Source organism: Triplophysa rosa, linkage group LG15, assembly GCF_024868665.1.
Source record: "Triplophysa rosa linkage group LG15, Trosa_1v2, whole genome shotgun sequence".
NCBI classification, from domain to species: Eukaryota; Metazoa; Chordata; class Actinopteri; order Cypriniformes; family Nemacheilidae; genus Triplophysa; species Triplophysa rosa.
In genome coordinates this window covers 6,219,458-6,243,102 of record NC_079904.1, presented here as the reverse complement: position 1 = coordinate 6,243,102, position 23,645 = coordinate 6,219,458, and the positions used below count along the sequence as shown (strand labels likewise).

At 39.6% G+C, this 23,645-nt stretch overlaps 1 protein-coding gene across 1 annotated transcript; it reads right to left on the bottom strand.

Annotated features, from left to right (window-relative positions):
- Positions 1-1,029: 1,029 nt before the first annotated feature.
- Positions 1,030-23,138, bottom strand: ptchd4 (patched domain containing 4). The gene is made up of 3 exons (XM_057353527.1): positions 21,223-23,138; positions 19,453-19,933; positions 1,030-8,151 (listed from the first exon to the last, which is right to left on the bottom strand). The coding sequence occupies exons 1-3, from the start codon at positions 21,823-21,825 to the stop codon at positions 6,500-6,502; spliced, it is 2,736 nt and encodes a 911-aa protein (XP_057209510.1). The 5' UTR covers positions 21,826-23,138; the 3' UTR covers positions 1,030-6,499.
- Between the last annotated feature and the right edge of the window lie 507 nt (positions 23,139-23,645).

Below are 23,645 nucleotides of genomic sequence, written 5' to 3'. Positions count from 1 at the left end.
TTCGTCTATGCACCACAACACATAAATGTTTCTGGGCTTACTTGAATTGAGGTTACAGATTACGCAACCTCTCGTAAATGAAAGTTCTCAATACTCAAAAGCTTATTATAGAGCGTGCACCTGCATGTGTAATTCATCATGATGAAACTGGTGTCTTAGTTGGCGACAGATTAATGCCCGTTTCACACGGCGCGCATAGCAACAGAAATGTAACGGCGCTTTCACATCAACGGCTATTCTGCAGTGAAATTAAAGTCGTTTCTGGGTTCCAGCATTGAGTGTTTTCTTTAATACCCATCATAAAATATAAGATGGTTATCAGGAGTGGGCCATTGAGAATTATTACAAACTTAATCGTGGAAGAATTTAATTTGTACATGAGGAAGGGACCCACATTTACATTCAGATGGTAATTAATCCACATGAATGGAACACAAACCACAAAGTGTAGCTATAAACTGCTCTGGATGTATTGAGGAAGTGCTGTTTGCATGTCTGTCACAGCGAACTTGCATCAAGCAAAACAGCCTTACATACTCTCCATTATTACGTTGCGTTTTAAAAACTTATAATGCAAAACGTTTCGTAGATAAATACTTTGAAACCACTTTGGTGAGTTCAGCACACTACCTGCAGCAAACACAAGCTTCATATGAGCTGTGAAATAAATACACCCTGCTTATGTATGCCACGTGAAACAGGTGTTACACTTTTCCTGTGCTTTGAAACTGACATTATAAAAAGTACGAATGCTATTGCCATGGATGTATAGCCCTACCTAAAAAAGGTGGCAAAGACTGTTGTGTTTGAAAAATGGATGTGAGAAAAAACAATATGAACTTTGCAGCACATTATTGCTCTGTATGGGTGACCTGAACATGACAAATACTACATACTAGTGTTAAAAAGCAGGTGCAAAGCCACACAGTAAAATCGCCAGTGTTAAAAAAGGGTCAAATTAACACTCACGGTGTAGCCTATATATAATCCACACTCTCAAAGTGTGGATTATACAAACACTGTGAGAGTTAATTTGACCCTTTTTAACACTGGCGATTTTGCTGTGAGACACAGTGACAGGTTTAACGTTGAATAAATGTTAAATTGGTTATTTGCAACACTGATTCAACATTAAATCAATAAATGGGAAACTTCGCTCAAAAATGAAAATTCTGTCATTTACTCACCCTCAGGTTTACTGCCATAGTAGGGAAAATAAATACTATGGGAGTCAATGGGGCATGGGATGTGACATTCTATTCAAATATCGTCGCTGTCGGGCGGAAACCTCCTATGTCCAAATTTGGTCAATTTCATATTTTTTCACAAATCGATGGGTCTGTTATTTTTACAAATTATTAACCAATCTAAAGTGTTGAAAATAGCTTGAGAGCAAATCTCTTAACTCCATTGGACACTTCAACTGTCTGAGAAGTCTCGTAACTCCACCTCTTCTTCACTCCGCAGGAGCCTCTCGGCATTACGTCTCCTGATTGAAAGTTTTTTAGACAATAACGAGTGAAAATAGTTATGTTAGATACATTTGAGTAGGCCTGTTTTGTTAAAAATCGATAGCTGTAATGCTTTGGTGCAGAAGGAAGCCGTGAGCCACGAAGGTAAGTTTGCGAGCAGATTCGGCTAATTTCCGCCTATTAGACAGCCTAGTCAGCTCATCGTTTTTTGTATTACATCACTTATAGTTCTTAAACCTTTAAAATAGAGTTTAGGAAGATGTATGTAAGTACAGTCGTTAGCTTTGGTTAACGATTGAACCCTTTTCTCTTGTCAAGAGGCTCAACGCGACCGCCGACTTAATTTGCGTGCAGATTAATTTCCGCCTATATTAGACAGCCTGTTTAACGTTTTATTTTGGTATTACATCACTCATAGCTCTAACGTTTAAAATAGAGTTTAGGAAGATGTATGTAACCACAATCGTTAGCTTTCATTAGCTCTTAAAGCCTCGTCTCTTGTCAAAAGACTCAATGTGACGGCAGACTTTGATGAACACTGCTGGCAGCAGCGACGTCTGTGTCCGTACCATTCTTATCAATAACAGCGTAATCTCGTATCTCCCAAGTCATAAACCTTGTATCTCCGATTAAACATGGTTTTGGGGAAATGTTGTGTTAATGTTGGTACACAACAGTATATGATAGCAATATAAGGTATAATACCAACTTTAACGATACAATGTTTAATAACTCAAAAAATATGCAGTTTTTTAATTTCTTGAAAAATAATGGTTTTGGAGATACGAGGATTCCGCCCGACAGCGACGATATCTTCCTGCGTGTTCAGCAGAACAGATCTGAGGGTGAGCAAATGATGACAGAATTTTAATTTTTTGGTGAAGTACCCCTTTAAATGTTGAATATTATCTGACAGATGAGTGAGTTCCATTTAAAAATGTATATTGCATTGACCTCATCCGTGGCAACGCAGTTTCTTAAAATACAGTTTACACAAGTCAATAGAAAGGCAGAGATGTATACTGTTATTTGTATATGAAAGCAAACGCTTACATGACAAAACAGCAGCTAACTGGGACAAAAAATGTATTTGGACACTTAGACCACAGTTAAAAATGCTTCAACTTGTGATGTGTGACAAAAAAAAAAACAAGCAAGAAAGATTTTAACAAAACAATAGATATATTGTTCAAAACTAAGTATTTGTACAATTTATGGTTTTCAAACATAATGGTCACATCATCTGATGTCAGACACTTGCTTTTATGTTATTATAACGTGTGAAATTCATGTATGTGACTTCAGTGTCTAACAATGTGGACGTTTTGGTGCCAATGTTTATCGAACAGTCTTCAAATACAGTTTGATGCTTTGCTGTACAGGGTGACTGTCACTTTCACCTGTATCAGTGAATGAATGTTCCAGGGTCCACAGAGCAATGAACAATCTCATGTTTGACCTCTGACACTGCATTTAACATGTGGCCCTAAACAAATTTGTACCCTGTGATGAAAATGATTCACATATATTCCTTTCATGTTCAATCATTACACGTTTATCAGATCACAGTCTCAGCTGGTGAAATCTAAGATCACACGCTTGTGTCATAGCAATTTGAGCCCCAAAAGTGCATATTTGATTTATGGTCATCAGAAAACATAGCCGCTTGCCTGAAGTCAGTAGTTTCTTTGAAAACGGCAGTGACTTTGCATTGACTTTGATTTGTGGGCCACTTTAAAGTTAAATAAAGCAGATAATAAGGATGTCGACTTGGTGATTTATGGCCTGATCCAAGAACATGCATCACAACAAAAACAACAGTATACAGATTTTCATCTATGCAGCTTTAACTCTAAAGATATAACCAGCGGTTTAGTAGATACAATACTGTTGGGTTACGTGATTAAAACTGAATTGACAACATAGTTATTTGGTGTTTTAATAGCTTTATCATTGTATAGTTAGCAAACTCTACACCTATGATTACGTTGCATTATAATTAGATTTCTAATTAAGATTCAGTATTGGCCACCTATGAAGAAATAGATTATAAGTGTCGGAAAGCCGCATAGCAGGAAGAAATGTCATCTCCGGTAAAATCACATTACTATGGTTTTATATAGGCTACTATTGTAGATATGTTGAATTGACAGTGAAGCAACTATTATATTATAGTGAGAAAAGAACTGATTCGCTGAGGATGCAGCAACACATTCCATAAATTATTACCGGCATACTGAGCTTAGAATTTATCTGGGTTTTTTTTCTTTATTGCTTTTTATAATAATATGACTCATCTTAAAAATGTTTTCTTTAAAAAATTAGAAAATTCTATACATTTATTTTACAATTCAATATTTTTCCACTGGCTTAGCATAACCGAAAAATTATTAAAACACGAATGACTAAAGATGGAATCAAGTATGCATAAACCCAAACGTCTTCTACAGGTCTCAAAAAGTCAAAGTAAATTACGCACACTAACCAAACACATGCATACAGTACATACAACACATGCATACACAGTAATTCTGGGAAATATATGATTTTCATCATTTTCATTATGCATCTCCTACCTATTTTTAATTTTCATGCCCTCTTCCAACACAAATATTTATGTATGCCTGTCTTACAAAATGTGGGGAAGACAACACGCTCAAATGTTTTACTGACTTTTAGTTACGAAACCTGTTTGGGTTGGAATGTTGCGTCTAACAAAGTGGCCATTTAATAGAGGTGCCCGATATCTGTAACAATTTGTCTTTAAACAGCCTACAAGAACATCAGCTCACCAAGCGTTAATGAAGCGTTTTCCATTTGTGGTTTGTAATGGATTCCGTCTCTTCTTCCCATGCTAATCTGCTTCAAGACCACGCCAAACATTTGGTCCATTTATCTCAACCTTTCGAGTAAACTCTGGTTACCTTCAATAAAAGACCCTTTGCCTTTGGAATGACTCTACAATGAAGCCAGTGATTTTACTGGATCAATAAGGCATGTCATGGGCTAACAAACAAAAGTTTAGCACAGTCCAACGATTATGAACTGCGTACAATATACAGTACATGCCAGGGACAAAGCATTTTTTTAAACATTTTAAGAAAATAATATTTGGGGTTTCTCACAAATACTAAAAATGTTTGGCCAGTAGTGGGTTGAGGCATGTTCAACGACTGACCTGCAGATTAATCCCTCATGAACCGATGACAACATGAAAGGCACAAACCAGTTGTGCTGCATGAAACCTTTACACTGTTGATTCTGACGCGTTAAATAGGACAATTAGAGGTTGATTACAGATTTATATTAAATATTTTTAATCTGTGATTATCAGAACATTTAACAAGAGAGTTCAGGATCCAGGGGGTCAACATCTGCAAACGTTCTCCATCTCTTCACTATTGAACTCATTTAGCTGTGCGTAATCATTCAAGAAGCATAACATTTTTCAACATTACCATTTGTGGTGCAGTTGGTGCAATATGTCCCATTTCTGTTTTAACAGCTAATTCTAGTATTTACCACACATACTGTAGAATAACCCATAGAGCAAAACTGTGACACACAACATTGCGAAATGTGATGTCATACATGCCTGCGAACAAGAGGATCGACACTTCTAACATAACAGACACACTCCTTCCACCAGTGTCTCTATTTCTTTATGTTGATTTGTGCAAGATATTTTCTTCAGCGTGAACACAGTGTATATCATCTGCACTGCTTATCCCCACAAAAACACACAAATACAGACGCAACACATGCTACATTGAAAGAAAACCAATACCTCCCGTGTGACATATATTGTTAGACAACAACCATCAGTGAATGGGTATCTTTTCCCGCTGTGCAAAATAAAAAAGCAAAATGTTTTAGTCTCGTCATTTTTTTACTTTTATGTTTCAGTTAGGGGAGGTGTATGATTTTGTAACCAACAAACAAGCAAACAAACAAACAAACTACAGAACAGACCATATCAATGCAGCGTTAAAACATGCTACAGTTTTTTCTCATGAATGAGAAGCTCGGGTGTTTTAGTAAATCTTTTTTTTTTCAAATGGGATATACACTTTAATATTATGAGTAAAACATTTTAGTGGTGTCATATTGGCGGCCTTTACACAAAGTACCTTTTATCAACACAACCCTGTTTGTTTACTCTGAAGAGAAAAATAAAACGATCTGAACATCAGCTAAATACTTTTGTTGAATATTAACAAACCAATTAAAGCAAAAAGTCGTTAGAATGAATTCTATGTTAATGCTTTGCCTGTCTGAGGATATTTTTCACATATTATTATATTTAATTTTAGTAGGTTAATACTTCTACCTACCTCTAACTGCTACTGGAGAAATGGCAAACATACTAATAGATTTTGCTACAGGATATTTGTGATAAATGCATGCCAGCTGTTATTTGTAGGAGAGCGTTGCATAATTTGATAGACGCTGAAAACCGCTACTTCCGATTGCTACACGTTTTTCTTTAAACAGAATCGGTCTTGATTTATAATGCAAGCGCAGGGCGGACAGAAAAACACAGATCAAAAGGAATCATGTTGTTGCTAAATAAGAGCAAATGAACCAGGTTTTCATATCTGCTCTTACAAAACACGCATGAACACCTTTGGGAGAACCACTAAAGATATGCATACTACCTCCTTGCATCAAAAACATGGCGTGGATCTAAAAATAACGTAGGAAACAACCTACTTCATGCTAGAATTTTTGGAGTGAAACATTTTAGGTCTTCGCGTATCTGAACAACCTTCTCGTGTAAACTGTTTTCTAAGCCTTTCACATCAATGGCCAACATACGCTAGCAGCTGCAGATGTTATACACTGTTCTGGATGAAGAGTGAGGAGGATCTTTTTTAACTCTGGACAGCACATCTGTTGATCGCCGGGGTCGCCCCAGCAGAAAGAGAGAGCGTCACAGCTCGGACACCTTTCGGGCCTGTGCTGCGTGCCGTCGCCCCCTTGTGGACAGGACCTGCCCTCTTAGTACCTGCACTCACACGTGCCTTTCAAACGTTGGTCACGTGGTCGGGGTTTTCCCTGACTTCGATGCACTCGATTTCCTCTCTCTCCCTCTCCCGTTCGCGCTCTTTCCGTTTGGCTCGTTTCTTTTTCTTGTGCCGTTTTTTTGAGGGTGGGAAAAACGTCAAAAACACAGGCAGGATGACGAAACAGTGCAGCACTGTGCATCCGACAGTGAGCAGGGAGCATTTGAACAGTGTGTAGGTCAGGTTAGAAGGCACAAAGAGAAGGGGCATTATCCCGATCACAAAACACGAGGTGTTCTGCAAAATGGCCGCCCCGTGTTCCTCCAACGAAATTTTGATGCACTGAGTCCGCGTGTGCTCGGTGGCCAGTACGAACGTGTAGAGATGGGGGACACAGTGATCCATGGCAAAGTTGAGAGTATAAATAAGGCACAGGATAGAGATGCTGTCCATGTCTACATTCCAGAGCGTCATGAGACCCAGGACGCCCAGCTCCACAGAGGTGACGGTCAAGATCAACCAGAAGTTCCCCAGCGGGTTGATGACCAGGAAGAAGGTGAGGATGAGAATGGTCAGCACGCTGAAACCTGACGTGAGGATGGGGGAGATGATGGAGGAACTGTAGCGGTCCATGAACACGAAGGTGGGGTTGAAAACGATGAACTTAATGTTGTTGACCAGGGACAGAGGTCGAAGTTTTTCTAGCAGCTCCACGACCTCCTCCCTGGTCTTCTCGGTCGTCCTGGCGACCAAGTACAACTTGGACGCGATAATGTCGTACTCGTCTCCATTTTTCGAGAATATGATGTCGTCCACGAAGTGTTGATATTCGGGGCTTCTGAGAAACGAGGTTTTGAGGATGTTGATGAAATCACTTTTGGTTGACGCGCTCACGTTGACCACCTTCAGATAGTGAACGTAGTTATCGATCCACGAAATCGTATTGAAGCCTTTTTCCAGTGTCTTGAGTTGGTCGTGCACTGAGGAGTTCCAATACTCGATGGGTTCGTAGATGTAAAAGCCGATCACCGGGCTGTAGTTGCTGAAGTACTTCTGTTGTGTCAGAGCGAACGACACGCTGGGCGAATTACTAGCTAGCAGATTAATTATATTAGATCCGTCACTGATCTGTAAACATCCCATGAACGAAAAAGAGGCGTAAATCAGGTAAAGGATAACCACAAACGGCTTGACGTAGGTGTTGGTAATCCATTCTGTGTAGTGCTCCCGCAAGAAGTGCTGAATGAAGTGGTTCTGGTACGGCACGCTGTCGTGATGCGTGGAGAGGTCGTGACCGTCGCTCATCATGGTCTTAAACCAGGTGGGCTGGCGGTCGAGGTACTCCACGGACGGGATCTTACAGCAGAAGACGCTATGATAGCGATTCTGCTCCAACTGCCCGGCAAACACCAGGCAGGAACCGTAGAAGGAGAACACGTAGAAGTAGTTTACCAGTATTGCTACGCACATGCTCTGGCAGAAGACTTTCACGGATTCGATGTTGGTGAACGGACTGGCGCCCATACCGAATGTGATGATGTAGAGAGAGCTGGTCATGGTGTAACATACCATCACGTCGGCAAAGGCGTCTGCCACTCTCTCCTTGAAGGGCAAACTCTCTCGGGTTCTTCTCCAGCCTGCCAGAAGTTCAAAGACCCCTTTTGTTCCATGTCCTGCAAAGAACAGAAAAGACGATATTTTGGTTTCATAGAAAATTCACAGAGAAAAACGAGATTACACAGAATAATTGATCTCAGTATAAATATAAGAATTATTTATATACAGCAACTTTCTGTTGTCAAATTAAAAATATTACATAAATATCTTAAAAATATTAAATACATGATAAAAACTATTTGTTTTTTCTTTTATCAAATTCTTTTTGCATTATTTTACAAAACTTTATACATTATACTGTAATTAGTGTTCAATTAAATTAACTACAATAGTAGTTGGTAAGTAGGTGAAAAAATCGTTTTTGTTTTCATTACAAAACTTGTGTTTGAAAACAATGTTTTTGAAATGGATGGCTTAGACTGAATAATAAAGAAAATGCAGAATACATGGGAACTACTGTCTAAAAAGTCATCTCAGAGTTTACCCAAGTTTATTAATATTTGAAATTTGAAAAAATATATGTAAAGAATGAGTGCTTTAAAACTTTTGAACCGTTGTTCAAACTTCAAAAATAGAAAACCATATTCCTTTATTTTTGTATTTTGGAAACTTTAAAAGCCATTCTCTATAATTAAACAATTATTTTCTTTTCCCCAAAAGAAAGGTTACAAAAGTTCCAAATGTGACAGATACTAAATAAAGAGACAGACAGACAGACAGACAGCTTCAAATAATTGATAATTGAACAAAAACGATAAACAAACAAACAAATAAATAAATACGTTGAGAACCGCTTGCGTACACAAGAGCTTTGCTAGTCCTGAGGGACTGAAATTCAGCTTCTAAATGGCAGTTAAAACCGAAATTTCTAGTTTGCTACTAACAAGCCATTGAGGCATCTGAGTGCATACATGGGTCACTTCATGCCAAATCGTAGAGCAACAAAACCACCACATAGGGAATTTAATGTGTGCTAAGTAGTTGACCCGGTCATCTCCTGAATATCACTGCTGAAGCAATTCCTTTTATATCCACCAATTAAAAAGATGAATAAAATGCATGAAGTGAGTGCCACTTATTACTTGCAAGATCTCCAAAGAATGTTAACAGTGCCTCTGCATGGTAAATAAACTTTAACTTCATTTCTTGCATTATTCTTTACACTATTCACTCGGTTGTTCATCCGGCTAGTTCACCTTCAGATGATCCAGAGGCAAAGCTAATGCTTCAAGCTCCACTTGACTTCAGTCTCAAAGATCTCATCCACGAGAACCTGTGAACCTCACCTTGTGTAATGAAGATGTAAACACAGATAAAACTGCAGTGACGTCTTCTAAAGAATGCTTAGAATGCATAGCCTGTTGGCACCTTAATGATTTGATAAATATTTACAGAATAAAAAGTCTGATAATATTTGATAATAAATCAATTGAATGTGTGAGCTTCAAATGGTGTGCATTGAGTGTATCAGAGATCTAGGCACAAGAACATGTGCACAGTTCCAAAGAACACGTGAATAGCGCAATACTAACAAGTGCTGCCTATATTATTATAATATAATAGATATTATCATTTAAAAAATCTTGATACTGTAAATCTGTCATTCTAATTTTACATAATGTTCTACTATTCCTATTTAAAGAATACCTGAATTCTGCATTTTTCTGACAAGGATTATTTTTGTTTTTGAGCAGTGGCAATCCGAAAGCAAGCTTTCTCCTAAAATAACATCTAATGTACGATCACGTGATTCCGTTTCAAACAAGCACTGTCAAAGGGTTCCATCTATTGAAGGGTGTAAATTAAATTGGGACCACCCCAGGAGTGCATGTGATGTAAAAAACCCCAGCAAACTGACATCGCCGAAAAAGACTGACATTCTCTGCAGCATCAGCTGTGAAGTTTAAGGAGCGCAACATCAAACAGAGTGCATTAAAAACAGAGAGCACAAATGCGTGAGCTGGCATGAGGCGATGCCTCCTCCTGTCGCTTATAAATCACAGGCTGGGACAGAGATTATTGAGGCATTCGAAATAAAAACATTTCAACAACATCTGAGATCATTTCACTGGACCAGGCGCTTGTCTAATAGGGCCGCTGGGATCCCAAATGCCTCTGGACACACAGAGGGGGATGACCTGTGGCCGACTGCTGACTGTTTATGCAGGGTTATGTGCCATACAGACATGGACTGAGAATGCCTATTATATTCCAAGTCTTGAATCTAAACTGATGTAGTGAAGAGGATGCAGAATTTTTATTTAATTTTGGTAGAAATGCAATGAAATTCATCATTTTAAGCATGAAGCACGGGACAGTTCGCCCAAAAATAAAAAGGATAGCATCTATTGCATTTACTCACCGTCATGTCATCCCAAACCTTGACTTTCTTGTGCAGAACACAAGAGACGATATTTTGAAGGACGTTGGCAACCAAACAACATTGGCCGCCATTGACTTCCATTGTATGGACACAAAACCACAGAGATATTTCTCAAAATATATTTTCTCGAGTTCTGCAGAAGAAATAACGTTATAGGCTTGTTTAAGTTTTGGGTGGAAAAAAAACAATAGTATTAAACTTAAAAATAAATATGTCTGTCAATTCACTCATGAAAGACAGTCAATTCTGAATGCAAAAGGGAAGGTAGGCATACAAACACCCAATATAAACATATACTTTAATATTCTCCAACCATTATCAGAATAAAACCTACCAGCAAGATTCAAAACTCATTCTTCTATGCTTTTTCAAAGGTACACCCGGGGAATTTAAACTGCAATGTTCCCTGTGAGTCTCACAAGGGCTAAATCAGGAAATAAAGGGCTGTAGCTCATGTCTATGTGTGCTGGTGGACAGGTACAACATTCCACCTAACTTAAGAGGGCAGTTTGTCACAGGCCTCCTGTGAACAGTTTCAGCCGGCACAGACCGAAGGCACGCGGCTCTGAGGCAGTGCCTTCGATACAGAGAGCAGCATCACCTCTCTCACTGCAGTAAAGTGCGTCATTAAACAAAATTACTGCTTTAAAACTTCAGCAGCGTGCAGCCGCAAACATATCAATCACCTGCAGCAAAACATCCTGAGGACGCCACTCATAAAACATGTCCAGTTGTGACAGAAGATTAGAAAAATACTACGCCGATTTCCATACTGTGACAACGACACTATAATTCATACAATGACATGTGAAACTACAGTAAAAATCTTGGGTTGCAAAATGTCATTTAAAGGGATAGATACTCCACCCAAAAATGACAATTCTGTCATCATTTACTCACCCTCAAGTTGTTCCAAATCTGAATACATTTCTTCGTTCTGATGAACACACAAAAAGATATTTGGAAGAATGTTTGCAACTAACATTTCTGGGACATCACTGAATACCATAGTAGGAATTTTTTTGTAAATTATTGTTCCGGGGAACTTTCGACTACCATTTAGATTTTTCCTACTATGGTGGTCAATGATGTCCCAGAAATCTCAGTTGCTAACATTTTTCCAAATATCTTACTTTTTTATTTATACAGGTTTGGAACAACTTGGGGGAATTAATTCATGACAGAATTGTCCTTTTTTTGTCATTTACTCACGCTTCCGTTGTTTGAATCCACTATTGCTTTCTTTGTTCTACTAAACAAAAACCGAGATTTAAAAAACAGAGTTGTTTTGCTTTTTCTGTTTGCAATGGGAGTGGTTTATGACCCCTCTTCGCAAGCTTCACAAGGACACAAAAGCATTATCGAATAACTTCCCACGACTCGTGCCGTACTTTAAAAATGTTTCGAAGGCATGCAAATAAGATTTAGTGAAAAACAAACCAAAATCTTATCCATTATTTGATGAAAGTCTTGACCTGTTCCTCTCTCTCCGTGTGCATTCTCCGTCTAAACTGTGTATTGACGTTTATTTTTTAATAAGGTGTAACAACAGCGATATCCACAACAGGAGAAGAGAGGAGTGGACTGCAATGTTTGAGTACGCTCGCACACGCAGAGAAGAGAAACGGTCAAGACTTTCATAAGATAATCTATTATTTGTGTTTCAACAAACCATTTATATGCCTTCAAAACACGTGAAATAAACAGCACGAGCCACATGGAGTTATTTTATAATGATTTTGTGTCCTTTTGAAGCTTGATACAATCTACTACCTTTGAAAACAGAAAAAGTAAAAAAGATTCCGAAAAACAAATTAAGGGGGGGTTAGACAAACATGATGGTGAGTAAATAATGACAAAAATGTAAAAAAGTAAAGTAAACAAAGTAAACCTTTAAATAAAATAAAGTAAAAAAAAACCATGAAGCAACGTTTGCTGATGATGTAAAATGAAGAAGACCGATCGTGCATTCATAGGTCAATAATAAAATAAGCAAATTGGCGGCATAGATCACGTTCACTCCTTTGTACAAAAGGTCAGATTTCTTTGCTTCCATTGAAGCACGCATAACTCCAAATGTCAACAAAAATAGCTTGTTTTAATGTGCTGCAATCTGCGTCTGAATATTTTGTTTATTTACACATGCTGACTGAACACATTTCAGAAATTGTCTTAAACCTATGTCTTTATTTGTGACCCTGAACAACAAAACCAGTCTTATGGGTCAATTTTTCGAAATTGAGATTTTTACATAATCTGAAAGCTGAATAAATAAACTTTCTATAGATATATGAGTTGTTAGAATAGGACAATATCTGGCTGAGATACAACCGTTTAAAACTCTGGAATCTGAGAGCGCAAAAAAATCTAAATATTGAGAAAATTGCCTTTGAAGTTGTTAATCAGGGGCACTGTGGCAGACCATCCACTCACAAAAATAAAGTTTTTATATATTTAAGGTAGGAAATTTACAAAATATCTTCATGGAACATGATCTTTACTTAATATCCTAATGATTTTTGGCATAAAAGAAAAATCGATAATTTTGACCCACACAATGTATTTTTGTCTTTTACTAAAAATGTTCCCGTGCTACTTAAGACTGGTTTTGTGATCCAGGGTCACATTTGGTTGCATGACATTTTATCAACAAAAACTAGAGCCAGTGTTACTCAAAATAAAAAAACTTGTTAAAAACGCTGCATTTATAAAAGAGCCTAAAATTAGCATCTCCATTGACAGCGAACATGTTGTTATTTTACACACACACATCACAGCCTTGTTAATCCCCCAGCACAGGATTAGCTGTGCAATGCGCACAAAACTCTGCACAACACAACAGTATGTGTGTAGAAAGCGAGGTGTTTTTCAGAGCGGTCGAACGGTTGCAGACAAGAGATGTAGTGAGTGGTCTGACACTTCTGTCATAGTGAGAATGATCGTATTGAGAGGTTGTTTCTTCTTGTGGCGCCACATCTGCGGCTCGTAATGAAAAAGCCTGCGCTAATGCACCGCGTGTAAATCTCGCTCGAGTAGAGGGCTCGGGGTGCCCGCGTGTAATTTCATTAAAATGGACCTTATCAATCCTGCTGGTGACTATGAACAATCCTGAAGTGATGCGTGGAGATTGTAGAAGTTTGACTTTCTCTTTTCACGATTGAATTAGATCAGAATCATTTCAAATGAATTGATTTTTGTTAGGGTTGTTTAGATTTATAATGTGATGTTGGGGAGAACATACTGTATGATTATTGCATTTACTGTATTCTATCAAATATTTTTATACCAAATAAAAATGAAGAAATAATTGTTCCGTTCCAAAACTTCGTGAGCTGCCTACAAATGTAACATTTTTAACATGTGCTCCAGACCCACCGATTGTCCAGGGGATTGTAAATATTTATTCTTCAATACTACATAGTAAAATGTAAAAAAAAAAAAAAACAGATAAGCTAAGATTTAAAAATGATAGACGAGCGAGTCACCTCACTAGGTTTTGGAACAGAGCTTATTAAAGGCCTATGATAAAGTTTGTAAAGAGTTTGCAGTATGAAGAACCTAAAAAAGAATCTAAAAAAAGACAAGAGAATCTAGCTACAAACAAAAGACAGCACAGTACATTAAAAGCAAGCTAATAAAAGCATTTGGACTTTCTATCCGTCTCATTTGAATACTTCAAACTTTAAGATCTTTCTTATGGCCTACTTTACTGCTGAGAAGTCTAAAATGGGCTGAACGAAACGGCCTGCATCTATTGTGCCACAGGCTGCACAGTAAAATGAGTAAACGCTGCTCTGACTTCATCTCATGACTTCAACCCAACAATACTTGAAAGACAATATAACTGTGTTTATTTAGATTATATCAAAGTTGCCTCTGTTGTCTGATAGTAATGAGCTCAGGTGCATAATATAATGTGAATCCAACTCATAATCTTAAGCAATATCAGGGAATTTAAACAATATTTTAGTCTTCAAAGGTAGAGTGTGTAATTTTTGGGAGGGCCTATTCACAGAAATGCGATATAACTATGTCTTCAGAGGTGTATAAAGACCTTACATAATGAAGCGTTATGTTTTTATTACCTTAGAATGAGCTATTTCTATCTACATACACCGCGGGTCCCCTAACACGGAAGTCGCCATGTTGTTTCTACAGTAGCCCTAAACGGACAAACTGCTCAGAGCGCTTTTCATAAATACTTTATCTCCTTCGGCAAAGAAGCGAAAATGTGACAACATCTTAGTTCTGTGCCAGCCACCGTAGTCCTTTGAAAAGGAAGATTGAAGTGAGCCGCTGGTTGCAATTCGCAACCTCACCGCTAGATGCCGCTAAATCTCAAACACTGGACCTTTGATGGAAAGAATTTACAGTACACATAACTGTCAGTTCCACTGGAATTGGGTGAATAGCTCTCGATCGTCCATTGCTGTCACTCATTTTCTATATGCTTCGGCTTCAGTCATGAGAACTCATGGGAGAATATACCTTACCATCAATCACGCCATATTTCATGGTATTGTAAAGTTCAAGGTCTTCACCACAGACACTCCTAACAACTGCATTTCCACACCAAAACCCTTTTTCAAGCATTTTTATTACCATAAAATAAGAAATGAATCTGTAATTATTTAATAAAAGTCCAAGCAATATCCTGTAAACTAACCACAAAATTATGCAATCTATCCTTATATCATTTTTTATCTTTCGTACATTTCAATCAGAAAACCTGCGACCCATAAATCGCAAAACTAGACTTTCTTCTTATTTCTATCCATCCGTACACCTTGGCAATGTTCTCATGGCACGCCTGACCAAAGTACACTATGCAAATTACATTTTCCCCCTAGCTTAGGATGTCCACCACACCGCTTGAGCACCCCCATCCTGATTCTTCCTCCTGACAATGGCAAATTATCCAGCCACGGGCCTAATGGCATGTAACGTGTGACGCTTGAAGACATCTGTGATAAGTAGTTCGTTGGTAAGACCCCTAATCTCTTCCCCAGGACTTCCCTTTGCCTTCTGGCACAGTGGCTAATCAATGGCATTCAATATGGCCACACTTCAATCTTCCAACACCCCATCATCTATATTTTCCAGTGGGAGACAGCGAAAGGTGGCCGGGTCTAAACGTCGGCTTTGTGTACGTGTTTGCTCGCGGAATGGATGCTTGAGACGGGATACTGCTTCCCGGGCGCCATATGTGCATTAGCCGTGACCAGACACAATCATGCCTGTGTGGAGAGAATTGCAGAGAGACGGCCTGAATCTCAGGGCACATGCTCTTCCACAGTCTGTGGCCCTAAATGAGCTCGATCAATAGGACTGACGTGCCGGGGAGAGACTGCGCCATTGCGCACATACATAAATACAAGCTTACGGTACGCTCGGAGCAGACGCACGCACAGGGGTTGGATTGGGGGTTTGGAGGTGGGAAACCCAAAATATTTGCCAATTCAACACAATGAGAGACAAGTTCATGACATTAAACCACTGTGAACTATAAAAAGAGTAGGTCCCTGTGAGTTTAGCTTTGCTTACTGGAATGTATAGCGTTTAAAGGGACAGTTCACCCAAAAATAAAAAATCTGTCTTCAACACTCTTGAGCTGTTCCAAATCTGTATACATTTCGTTGTTCTGATTAACAAAGAGAAAGATATTTGGAAAAATGCTTGTAACCAAACAGCTCTGACTACCATAGTAGGAAAATACCAAGGGTAGTCAAAGTGCCACAGAACTGTTTGCTGACCTACATTCTTTAAAATAAGATACAATAAACACATACTGTTGAACTTATAAATAGATAAATACTGTACAGCGTGTACTGTAGAATAAATGTAAAAATAATTTAATAAAGTAGAATTTATATATCATGTCTGTGACAGAGTAAAGCAATGCTTTTTATAAACACTGTTCAAGAAAATCATGAAAATCGTTACAACACCAAATAGCTTTACGTACACTGAGATCAGGAGGTGAGTGAGTAATCTGACATTGATTTCCCATCCTGTCCCACAAGAACAAAGCATTCGCCACTCCGCCTCTAAGACGCGTGGCAGAAACCATGTCCTTCTATAAATAGGTCCTATGCTGTATGTGTCTGAATAAAAATAACCATCAAACTTATACTGAAGGTGTATACTGCTGTCCATTTACTGTCTCAGGCAGCGGTATTAAACATTGATTTCTGCTAAGCATCCATCTATGCTTTGGAGCTTAAAGGGATAGTTCACCGAAAATGAAAATTCTGTCATCCTTTACTCACTCTCTTGTCATGTCAAACCTGTATGACTTACTTTCTTCTGCAGAACACAAACGAAGATATTTTGAAGAATATTGGTAACCGAACAATGGTGGTGGTACCCATTAACTTTAATTATGACACGAAACCAGTGTAAGTCAATGGGTACTGCCATTGTTTTGTTACCAAAATTCTTTAAAATACAGTATCTTCTTTTGTGTTCTGCAGAAGAAAAAAAGTCATACAAGTCTTATGACTCATTCATTCATTCATGCTTCACTTCATTCCGTCAAGCCATCTTTACCTTTAGAAAAAAATCTCGCAGGTCAACCCGACAGAACCACCCTGAATCCCCGGGGACACCTGAGCACATTGTGGTACGCAGTGTAGTGTGTAGCCATTCATCTTTGCTGGCGGGACAAAATCTATTTTTCCAGATTGTCCTTCCTGTGAAACTCAAACTCGGAGTAAATCACAGGTCCGCCGGTATTCAGCACGGGGTTCAAAATCCACTGGTCAGGGAGCGATTAATCTTTCACGCTGGGCTAGCCCTACAATAAGAGCCAGGGTCTGTGGGGTTTACATCATTAGGGACACCATAAACGGCTGGCTGGAGCTTAAGAGGTGACTATACAACGCCGAGCAGTATTACCTTTGATCCACAAGCTCCACTAGGACATTCATGATCATAAAATCCAACAAGTGTTTACTTACAATACTAGTACTGTCTTTGTTAAACAGAGAAGTCATGCAGAATTGTTGCGCTTCAACAGAAACCAATCAAGAAATGCAGTGATTTCCTATTTACAGAGAACAGGAATGCTGTATGCGGTGATTCTCTGCAGGTTGTAATTGTGCGTTTGCACTCTGTATCCTTTGTTTTCGGGAATCCCGAATCTTCCTCCACAGGAGCAAACGAATCTACACGTTTTAAATTTGAAGTTAATTAGTTCCACTCAGTTGAGGGTTGCGACAGCCGTCACCGAAGGGCATCTAATGCAGCCTAGACAGGTGTAAAATCTAAGGGTGTTTTCACACCTGCGAGATGTGTTGATTCCGTGTTCGTTAAATTTCCAAGTTTGTTCGAGATCGCAAGATTCGATTCCCGGGGGTCCACAAAACAACAGAAAAACACACCGCCGTTGGAAATTAATGACTGTTCCATGTCATACGCTCAAAATGCACGAACGATAAAACTGAACCCTTTGAAAAGAAAAATTCAATAGTCTTAAATATTCCGTCACATTGTGTGTCAGTTTCACACTATAATTATCAATGACAGAGTTCAATGACAGGTTTTCACCTAAAAAAAATCTTGGATTTACATACTTTGATATACATACATAGATATGATTAGCTCTGGACTGAGGAAAAGAGAAGAGCTGAACTTGAGAGATGACAGACAAGCATTTAAAGGATGTTCATTTATTGTTTTTAATCATTTATTATATAATTAATTTATTGTTTTTGATGTAGTGAATGATCAGCGTTCTCCTCCACCTTCAATACCACAGCTGAGGAGAGACCCTTGAGCAAGGCACCGATCCCCCCAACTGCTCCCCGGGTGCCGCAGCAATGGCTGCTCACTGCTCTGGGCGTGTGTTCACGGTGTGTGTCACTCAATGCTGTGTGTGTGCACTTGGATGGGTTAAATGCAGAGCACAAATTCTGAGTATGGAACACCATTACTTGGACTCACATCACATCACTTTCAAAAGAAGATATTTTGAAGAACGCAGGAAACCAAACAACATCAGACATTGACTTCCACTGTATGGACACCAAACCACTGAGACATTTCTCAAAATATCCCTTTGGTGTTCTGCTGAAGAAATACATATACAGGTTTTGAACGATGACTGATGGAAGTTTTTTGGGGGGGAGTGAACTATCCCTTTAAAGTCACTATGAAACGGAAGTTGCGATTGACTTCTTTTCCGCATCGTGACGAATGTCCGAGTGAAATGGCTTCTGAAATTAGAAAAAAATGTAGGGCGGGACTTTATTTTGCCCTTCCCTTTTTGATTGGTTTGTTGTAAGGCCTGGAGGGGAGGGCTAAAAATGCCTGCCCATTGGACAGTCAGTATAGTCCTACCTCTTTTTTGTTGCTTATGTCATGTGGTGAAGCGTTATTGTTGAGAGGGGCAGAGGAGCTTAACGTTTTTGATTAAAGATTACAAGTGCAAATTAATTTAAAAAAAATTATGGTGTGCATAGATAAATCATTTATAACAACCGCTGCAACATTGTGTAAGACACTTAGAATTTTCCTCTTTGATTTCATGGTGACTTTAAGCTGTGTGTTATAGACATTTTGTCAAACCCATTTTTCTACCACAATAGAACAGTTTTCTATGTAAAAGTCCCATCAAGTTTCTCTGTTATTTATTACTTTATCATAAGCAACACACAATGTAAGCCACCAATCTGATCTACATGTTAAGTTATGCAACATTCATTTATATTCATACAAATTTGACATTTCTCCACACCGTAATCGCAGAATTGAGGCGAAGGTGCAATGATTTTTATTGTAGCACAATTATCTTCCAATTCCATTTACGGTATCAGAGATTCTCCGTTTGTAATAACAAAGCCCATTGCTGCACAAGCACTGACCTTGATGACTGCCGTAGAAAACAATTACACCCCCCCCCCCTTCGTCTGAGCAGTCACACAGCAATTACTGTAATCCCGCATACAATCACCATCGCTCTCTGCACACTTACCCATGGCGAAAAAGGGGATCCCGAGCAGCGTAGAGTTAAACTTCCCATCTGAGATGAAAAAAATCCCAGCTGCCGTCACGTTGGCGATGCAGATGGTAAGGACGCCCAACAGGCCCAGGAAGGGCTTTCCTCGCAAGCAGTCCCGCATGGAGCTGGAGATGGTCGCTGCCAGGAGGACCAGCACCAAGCTGACCAGCACCTCGCTCTTGGCCAGCACGCCCGTCTTGTGGAAGTCCCGCCATAAGCTGAAGGAAGTGAGCGAGTGAATGTGTAGCTCCTCGCTGTCCGTAGCCAGCTGGTGCACCAGCTTACAAAATTCGCTTTCCCACTTCTCAGCAATGATGTCCTGTACCACTGGGCCAAGGTTGCGGAGGTAGTAGGTGATCTGGATGGCGCGGGCAAATTTGACCTGTTGGTCGGAGTTTTTCGTGGACAGGGGCACGCCGCCCAGCTGATGGCCGATGAAGGACACTCTACCATTCTGGAAGAAAAACAAACCAGTTACTTGTTTGGTTTATTCATTAAGAGAAATGAGTGAAGTTGAATTTGAGCTTAACGTGAATGTAATCTGACAAGTGTACTTTGCAATCAGGGAAAATCAACTGAGGTCTGAAAATATGTTGAATAAAATAATTGGTACGTTTGGGACATCTGTGGAATATTACAGTTGGTTAACAAATGAGCTGAGATCTGAGATATGGGCTTCTGGTAGAAATGGGAATAGAAACCTGTGTTAAAATAGATGTCTAATAAAAATGCAGCAACCAAGCAAAAATTCTAAAACATTAAACAAACAGTGCCAACTTCCATAATGTCCTGTGTTATAGCTATAAATTCACAATCTTCAATATACATTTTTATGCTATACACTTGTACAGTACAATACAGTGTAGTTCAAGAACACTGAAATTACTGTAGCTTACACTCATTTTGATTTCTTCTGGCGATTGAATAAATTTCACACATTTTAACAAATGCATTAAAATAGCCATCCATAACAAGAAACTAGGCTTCAGCCAGCTAGGCTAAATTCCAGCATGCCAGACAATGAAGCAATTGTGTACTTTTAGCTAAATATCAGTCAGACAGACAAGCGAGAAGATTTTAAACCACGGCATAAAGCTTTCTAAATGTGTTAGAACAACCTCCGAAGTTGAACGGCATTGCTTTGACATTAAAACGATGTAGAATTAATAAAACAGAAGACAGACACGGGTAACAGCTTGGGAAAACAATATGATATTTGGCTTTGTGCGCTCTTGTTATGTTTAGTCTTTGGTCTGTGAGAGTTGCAGCATTAACCATTGTGCAATTGACCACACACACACACACACACACACATACAAGGTACATCCTTTAACATACCCCTGGCAAAACTATTCATAGAGTATGTGAACAAATCATCAGGGGTATGTAATAAATTCATATAATAAATCCATATCTTGAGGACCTATACAGGTATGCAGCTAATTCAGACAGACTACACACAGCAACAGCGGAGTCTATTCATAATTATGAGGGCTTACCCGGTATGAACGGGCGACATGAGCCGCGTCGCGACGCAAGCGTCATAACTGTTGTCGGGGGTTAGTGTCGCAATATACCGAGATGCTTGTGCAGTTTCATTGTTTCAACCTTAACTACAGATCCAGCCCATGCAAACCTCGATCTAAACGCTCCCGTGTCTAAACATCGCTAAACCGCTGCGCTCCAGCAGCAGCAGTCACTGCATATACAAAGAAAACATACGTGCACGAATGCGTATCTTACCTTTAACGTTGTATTCGGATAGCTCACAGGGACCTTGGCAAAAGTGCTGTTAGAGAGAACAGCCAAGCGAATGTCTTCAAATATCGTGATGATATCATCCAGAAGGCATCTCTTGTCCCGGTGACTCAGGACGCAGAGATGCGCGAAAGTGTAATTGAAGCCTTTGTAATTGACGCGCATATCCAGGACCTTCTTGTGCACCTGGAGCACCTGCTCGGCAAGTTCCAGTATATTTCCGGATTTGGCCAGCAGGATGAGTCTGCCATATCTGCCAGGGGTGTGCAGGTCCGAGTACAGCTTGTGTTTGGACTGGTCTATGGGGAAGAGACTGTTGGCGAGACTCCGCTCGATCTTCGCGAGGCTGTGCGTCGGGGCCACCAGGATCTCCAGGTCCGTTTCGGGCTTAAACCTGCTCAGCACCGTGGATCCGAAAATGATGGTCAGCACTGCGGGGACGGTGAGGAAGAAAACCGGATGCCTGCTCACGAACAAACCCAGCCAGTAGAAAGAAGCTTTCAGCCCTCTGTGTATCACTTGCCGCAGCATCCTCCTCCAGATCCGGCTTGCAGCAGACGATGCCCCGTTTCTTCCTAAGAAGCACATGTGACATGTGGCTCCAGTTCAGTCAATCCGTATGAGAATACTCGAGTCTACACCTGTGAAGCACTGCGGCGATTTGCAACAAGACGGTCAGATATTGATCACTATAGAGGCTTTTTGGTTGCATCTCGAGCCGTCCATCCCTCCCCCTTTCAAAGCACTGATATCTCTCGCATCCTTTGCTGCTGCAACAGCAGCCAACCCCGGTCTGATGTGCATGTGTGCTTCATTCCGACTATTAGATCGGAGGCGTCTGATTTATGGGCTTGATTGTAACCATGTGCTGCTGTGTGGATGGAGGGAGGCACGACGTGGAAATGCTGGGAGGGCGGGGGCTTCGGCTCGTGCGCTTCGGAGCCTTTAGTGATCGCGGACCCACCACTTGAAATAGCCACTCGATTACTAATGAATGAGGTTTTCCCATCAAACCTTTAAGACGACGGGCTGCGATACGCGCCCGCGAGGCCGATGCGTTTGCGACGCGGATTTGAACGCGTCCCAGAGTCCCAGAACTCGCTGCAGAGCGGGGGAGATAAGAGGCTTCAATAATGTTGAATAAAGTCCTCGAGAGTTTGCTGATGAAGTGACTGGGCACCCCTGGAGGGCAGGATGCTGCTTATTCAAGTGGGAGTGGATGGTGATGTGAACGAGATCGTGTCTATCCATGTCCTGACACGAAACTGCATAGAATAGATCATGTTGAACATTACATTGCACATACTGTACTACAAAATGTCATGTTTTCATACATTAAAATGTTAAATATCATTTTACCACAACATTTCCTAAAGAAAGCACACAGGCAGTGTTCTTTATAATGGAACACAATATCAGCCTTATTTAGCTAATACCTAATTTACTTAAAACGTTTTTTTTTTATGGCCAACCTGCATAAACAGACCATTATATCATCAGTTTTAATGGGTTGCTACACAAAACACTGACAGAACCAAAAATAGACTCTGTGACTTACAGTACAGATTCTTTGAGGTAACAATTTACCTTTCTTAGATGATGTAATCACAGGTTTTGCTTATTTTGGATTTAGATTCATGCTTAAGGAAATGCTTAATATCTTACTGTATGAGAAATGTTTCTAGGACAACACTATAAGGTGCCTCAAAGAAGCACATCTGACTTCAAACAGTGGCTTAAAATATCTCTTCCAGAGTCAAGAAATGCAACGTGCAAAAACTGGGACAATCCATAATAATTCATACTCTATAAAATAACTGGCAGCATGATGAACATTTGTTGGAAATGAATATAAGGTCAGTTATGGATATAATCTCTTGAGTTAGAAAATAAAGAATACATTTACAGTGACCTTTAGTCATGTTTTCTTAAAATGGCAGCTATCGAGGCAAAGTGAATCTATCGTTCTAAAAGGCCGCCTGTACTTTTAATAACCAAACACAGAGCAGCAACCCTTAGATTACTCACTACACATTGCTATTATTCTATACGTTGTGTTTTGTGCATTTATTTGAACTGAAGTCCCTGATAAAATAATGACCCGCTTCGCTGATCATGTGTAACCGAAGTGATGACGTGTAATCCTGTTTACATTACTTCTGTGGATGATGGTGAGTTTACAACTGCTGAATGTAATTCGGTGACTTGCTGAGAACAGCAAGAACTATACGACCTTTGAGCACAACTAGAACTTAAGAGATATGTTGGGACTTTTCAATTTAACAACAATAATTTGTTTGATAAGCTACTGTATATTAAACTGCACTATTGTGTGATATTGATGCTACACCCAAGGAAGTTAAAAATTCTGGAGAGCATTCCCAATAGTCTCAATAGCACTTTTTTGG